The following is a 6393-nucleotide window of genomic DNA, read 5'->3' as shown; positions in this document are numbered from 1 at the left end:
GTGTCTTTTAAATTTATCTTAGTTTGTTGATTTTAGGGGGAGTAAATCCAAAATTTTAAAAATCCAAAAACATCGAAGAATTTCAAAAACACAAAAACAATAGAAAATCAAAAATGAGTTTCCTGGCGAGAAAAAGAGAATATGATAGTACATCAGTGGTCTGTCGAAATCTCTTTAAACCTTAAATGAAAAATGGTAAGCAGCTCTATATAAGATGTATCGGTAGGCTCACAATCATTTTAAAGTGTGCAGGGTGATATAAACCTTAATCGACTGAAGACTGTGTGGGAACCACTCATTGGCATATGGTCTTGGTACCGAAATTTCGTTTGAGAGATTGCCGAGGTTCTGAGATATTCGGTCTTTATGCTGCTTATCATCTAGATCTTCCATGATACTATACATACGTGTACATACTGCATACGACCTCAATAAGTGATAAACAATCACATGTCCAAACAAATAAGTGATAATATATCACATTTATCCGGGAGTCAAGTTCGTCTCTCTGCTGTACGAAAGTACTGACCTGTTCACGGACTTGCTCCTGTGCCCTCATGCATCGAAAATCAAGTTCCTCATCAATAAGTGATTTTATCACACAGGGCTTGTTTTCAATCAAAATAAGTGAGAATCTCACATCATATACGGTCAAACAGATGATAAACGGTATACTCACCGGTAAGATGAACCCTCGTGCATATCTTGATACGGGAATGTGTCGTGTGTGGATGAACACCGGTCGGTAAGTATAAATCATACCTAATCGTATCCCCTCGCCATGACTACATCTGATTTGTTGAGCTTATGTGGACAACAATACCGATAATCGCTATAGGATGCTTATCTAAATGTTAACTAATTGAACAACAAGATTGTTTTGACGTGACCGTACACTGATATGATTCTCTTACCCTCGAAACTCGCAAAAAGAATATCTGTAAGTATTTATTTATTGCTTTTAGTTTTTTGCATCTTTGTGTATATTTATTGTTTTCCATCTTTACATTTGAAAAATGAAATTCCAAAAAGATTTTAGGTGTGTTTTAATATAAACTTTATAAAATCCAAAAAGATTTTGCTTCTAGTTTATTTTTGATTGACCGATGTTGGAACTCGAGTCTATCCTACCCAAAATCCTGATCGAAAGCCGGAAAACAATTGCATCTTCATAAATGGTCAAAGTTAACGAGTTTTGAAAGTTAAAGGACTAAAATTGAACATTTTCTAAACTTTCAAACTGTTGTCGGTTGGTGTTTGATTGTAAAATGGTCACACTTGTGTCGTTTGTTTATGGAAACTATATTCCAAGCGGTTGTTCTCATTATGTGTTTAGATTTCTTGCATGTGCAGATGCTAAAGGCGAGGAGAACATGTTTGATGACAAGCTTTGGAATGAAGACACGACGTGAAGGCACTCAAAGGATAAAGATGATCGAGTTGCCGATGACCCTTCATCAACACCACAAGGATCTGAAGAATTAACGATCAAAAGATTCACGAGCATGACTCAATGGAGAGTTCATTCTAAGGGGGAGTTTGTTAACACACTTCCTAAATGAAATGGGGAGTTTGTTGATACACTTCCTGCTTACGAAGCGTGAAGACTTTGAAGATCCTCTGACATGAAAGACACGGAAGACGAACCATCACAGAAGACGAACCATCACGAGTAGCGTCCAAGGGGGAGTTTGTTGATACACTTTGTGTGGACGCGACTCGGCTCGGTTCGACTCGGCTCGGTACGACTTGGTTTCGACACGGTTAGGTCCGGCTCAAGCCTGACGTCACAACATTCCTCCGTCGTGCGCTCCAGAGTTCGACACGCGAAGTACGGAGAGCCGCGGACCCATTCCCGTTTACACATCACCATGACATCATCATTGTGATGTCATGGTGATGTCACAACCTTTGTCCTATGTTGACTAAATGAAAGATTTAATGAGAATCATGTTCTGGGCCGTAATTCCAAATCATGTGGGGCCAAAACTTGTCTTGGGCCTTTGTCTTTCATTTGGGCTCAAATTAGAAATGACGAAACAGAACTAAATGTGAAGTGATTGTCGACGAAACACTTCTGTTTCGTTGACTTTGTGTGTTTCGCCGAGAGTTATTTGTGTTTCGTCAAGTCTGTGTCTGTGTCTAGTATAAATACCCCTCTCAGTTTCTGTGTGAAACATGATGAGAGACCTGTGAGACTTAGTGAAACTCTGTAAACATTGTTTGTATATGTTTCGGGTTGTACTCATCCCTAATCAATAGATATTGAATCTTTTGGTTACGTGTTCTTATTTTACACTTTGTTTGGTTTGCACCGTCACGGGGATTCCGCACCCGTTACCGTGTTTGTTATAAACAAGGATTCGGTAGTGAAAATCGATCCTCCGATTTAGGGACCTACACCTTTACGTGAATTATAAAATGACACGTTTAAAACATTATACAACATATCATCCAATTTTATCTTGTTTTTGATAGATGGCTCTAATGATATGCTATGATTCTAAAATTGAAAAGATTCCAAATTTCGGATGTAATTATATCCACTTGTACAAGTTATATTGTCAGTTTAGAAAACGAAACAAAATTTGGGTGGAAAATTGGTTAATCTGGAATCATGGGTCGTTTGTTGCCTTGTGTGTGACCCATGTGAGGAATTTGCTAAATTGTCGACATGATTTTGCCTTTATGGAATACACCTTATATCTATCCAAAATAAGGTCAAAATATTTATGATACTAATAAGTGTTTGTTTACATGATACAAAGATGTTTATTTATTATATGATAAAATCGATTATGTATGTGCATGTATATAATATAAACGGACCGTATGTACAATACTACAAAATAAGAGTTATATCTCACAATTTTTTTTTATCGAAATTTTCCCTTGCCAAGTTACATCAAAACAGAAAGTAGATGGGCAACAAGCTTGGATTCAAAAAGCAGGATCTAATGTAAGATTTTTAAGATTCAGAGACATAAAAACCGGTTTCTCTATAAAAAATGGGCTCTTTTTGCTTCTCCTTTCATAATCACCAATTGTATTCTATCACTTTGTCCTTGATCATTTTTCATCTCTTTCGTCACACATCGAACAAGGCTACTAGCACGGGTGTGAACAGGTCATGTTCGGTTGACAAAAAGGCTTTGCTTTTTCAGGCTTATCTGCTTAAATATAACACTGAAGGAAACAATAAAAAGAAGTCTATGTAGTCCCAACATATCGAACAAGGCATGGCAACGAGCGCAGATGTGAACAGGTCATGTTTAGTGAGCAGCGCCCCAAAACCAAACAGCTTGCATGACCTCGTAAGCATATCACACATGGGCTTTGGATATATATACTTTGGAGTCCACAAAATGCATATGGCTCATAAAACAAAAAGAACAAAAAACAAAATTTCAATAGATTACAAGTGAACTAGAAACTAAAATATATGGATCAACAAAAAAGATCGTATACTGCACAAGTGCACAATATGAACAGTTCGGAATCTAAACCAATGATCCACAGATAAGAAGTGAACCAGCTATAGCTACATCCAAAACATCAACACAAACCCGCGATATGACACAAGAGTTGACATGTCAGCATGGAATTTTTCACAAGTTGATTTCTTTTTACGCATAATGTCTTGGTGGTACTAATAAAATCCCTCTAGGCTATGATTTTAAGTCTATGAAATCATTGTTGAAAACATTCAGTATCTATTTAGCTTCTCGTGGTTATATCGGTCACATATTGATCACCGATTATAAAGCTAATAACTTCACAAAAGAAAAAAGTTTCCACCAATTAGGAAGACACAGCAGAGTCCGAATCAGACTCAAGTTTCCACCACGCACGACTTTGATCCGTTTTAACTTCATCAGAAACTAAGTTACTGGCATTCATATCATCATTTTGATCATCATCCTCAGAACATGAACCGTATAACTTCCTCTCCCGTTCATGATTATATGTCCACTCCAACCTTTTCAAAATATCTCTATCTTTCCACCGCCCCACAACAGATACCGCTTCCTTTTTAGCCTTTCCCATAATTATCTCTTCCCATGAAAAGGCAGCATCCGAAACCCTCTTAAGAGCCCCATTGTTGATATCACCCACAACCACTGTTTTCAAGCATCTCAATCTCGCCTCCTTTAAAACCTCCACAAAATCAGAATCATCCGACACAAGTATCAAACACTCCATCTGCCGTCTATCCATCATATCCACCATGTGGTTTCTCAATGCAACATCTGCAGCTTGCGGTTTATTCGAAACGACACTAACACAATACCCTGCCCGTTTTAACTCATCTCCCAATCCATACCCGACTTTTGGAGTTAAAATATCTCTAGCAGCGTTTTTATACTTTTCCATTTTCATAGAGTATTTTCCCACTAATTTTACCCTTTGACTACCTTTAGCGGATTCAATCTGGCTCACTCGCTTCTGGTGCTCACGCTCGTGGATTTGCTTAAAATGGTTAATAAGCTTTTCATTCGTATAGAACTTCCTCCCACAAACACGACATATATAGGGTTCTACCGGTTTTACAACACCCTTATTTTCCAGCTGGTTTAATTTTCTCCTATCTCGCCTGTGTTCCTTAATCTCAGTAGGAACATAATCAAAGGAATGTTGATTAGCATAAGCTATCTTGTACCGAACAGCCCCGAATGATTCAGCAGCCTTTTTCAGTCTAATAGCAGCATCAAATGGAGATACTGATCTTGGAGGTTTGTTGTCCAAGTCCCAGAAAACCGCCACAATGTTTCGGCCAGTGCTCTGAACCGAAGCAAATGGGTCAGGAATTTTGGGAGTTTGGCTCTTGTTGAAATGATAACGTCTAAATATTGTAACAGCTGCTGTTAAGGTTCGTATGGTTGAGGAATCTACGCCCCTATCAATAAAACATATTCTAACGAAACTGACCATTGTCAACCTGCAAATACACAATCCTTGAAGTGTTCATCTATAAAAGTTTTGATAGCCGAAGTTAAAACTGTTCATCTAATAACTTAGTGTGGCGATTTTCTAATCCTCTCTGCATTGGTGCTTCTACAAATCAAATTACCCGAACACATGAATCAATTAAATAACATCCAGTAAGCTTTGACCAGTAGTACTTTATTTAAACTATGCAAGAAGAAGCAAGGCAGAAACCTCACTTAGGCATTTTAACAAACAGGTTATGTGCACCATCAATGATACAATATAAAGGGCCTGGACCAACATATTATCACATAAACTTCACCAGGTATTGACAATGCATACCTAAATTACACACTTTCCATATAGGCACAAATACTAAACATGATCAACTTAAATACATAACTCTGAAACAAACCAAATACTATAATAAAATCAAATTCAACAAAAAAAAAAATTATGGTATGCTTTACATGATTACAGTTAACTGAAAATGAATACTTTTCGTGGGTATGTTGATAGTGATACATACAAAAATATACAAATCATATATGTGCAAATTGATTCATCAGAAAGATGGGAAATGGTAAAGAGACTTTCATTGAGGCATTTTATCGAACAGTTGGTACTCAAATAAAAATTTGTATACTTACAGTCGATTGTTGTTCTGAAATGCAGTGGGTGGATAGATAACTTCAGAAAGAGTTGTTGTTGTGGGGTTGAAACAACGAGAATAACTGTCTGTTGCAAAGAGTGAAAGTGAAACATGGTTTCAAAAGCTTGTGACGGTTGAGATTCTTCATGGTCGTTGGGTAATGTTGCTGGGTTGTTAGTGGGCTGGGCTTTTGGACTCAAGAGACTCGATGTTTGGTTGGGCTAAGCCCTCGAAAACCGCCCATGGCCCATTTGAATTATAACTTACAATACGAATTGCCATTTACCACTATCTAACATTTATGAATCCCATAAAAGAAAATAAAACAGCCATCACTAAATTAATAAAAAAAATGTTCACTCAGATGGAAATTTTATATATTCATTGTTGTTAAAGTCAGTATGGAAAGCATGTTAATTGTTATTTTGCTAAAAGTAGAATGATATTATCTATCGTTACATGGACGATATTTCGCTCATTTTGAGCAACAAATATTCAACAATGCATACCTAAATTACACACTTTCCATATGTCCCTAGAGCATTATAGGCAGAAATATACCTTAAACTTTTCTAAAAAATAAGGCGAGTAGCAGCAATAGACTCGTACTTAAAAGTAAACAGGCTAGAAAATAACCCATCTAAAAAGGGTATAAATTGGGCTACAACTGAAGGTGTGGGCCCAAGTTATACTCTTTCTAAGTTGGGTCATTTTCTAGCCCGTTTTCCTTTGTGTTAAAATATAAGTTTGCTAGCTTCTTCTGATCAAGCATGTTACACGTGGTCTTTCAATCAATATTGATATACATAACT

At 37.0% G+C, this 6393-nt stretch overlaps 1 protein-coding gene across 1 annotated transcript; it reads right to left on the bottom strand.

Moving 5' to 3' along the window:
• Nucleotides 1–3390: 3390 nt before the first annotated feature.
• LOC110898701 lies at nucleotides 3391–5792 on the bottom strand. The gene is made up of 2 exons (XM_022145524.2): nucleotides 5580–5792; nucleotides 3391–4939 (listed from the first exon to the last, which is right to left on the bottom strand). The coding sequence occupies exon 2, from the start codon at nucleotides 4930–4932 to the stop codon at nucleotides 3802–3804; it is 1131 nt and encodes a 376-aa protein (XP_022001216.1). The 5' UTR covers nucleotides 4933–4939; nucleotides 5580–5792; the 3' UTR covers nucleotides 3391–3801.
• Between the last annotated feature and the right edge of the window lie 601 nt (nucleotides 5793–6393).

Source organism: Helianthus annuus, chromosome 13 (assembly GCF_002127325.2).
Source record: "Helianthus annuus cultivar XRQ/B chromosome 13, HanXRQr2.0-SUNRISE, whole genome shotgun sequence".
NCBI classification, from domain to species: Eukaryota; Viridiplantae; Streptophyta; class Magnoliopsida; order Asterales; family Asteraceae; genus Helianthus; species Helianthus annuus.
Note: the sequence above shows the minus strand (reverse complement) of the source record. Positions and strands in the feature narration are given on the sequence as shown.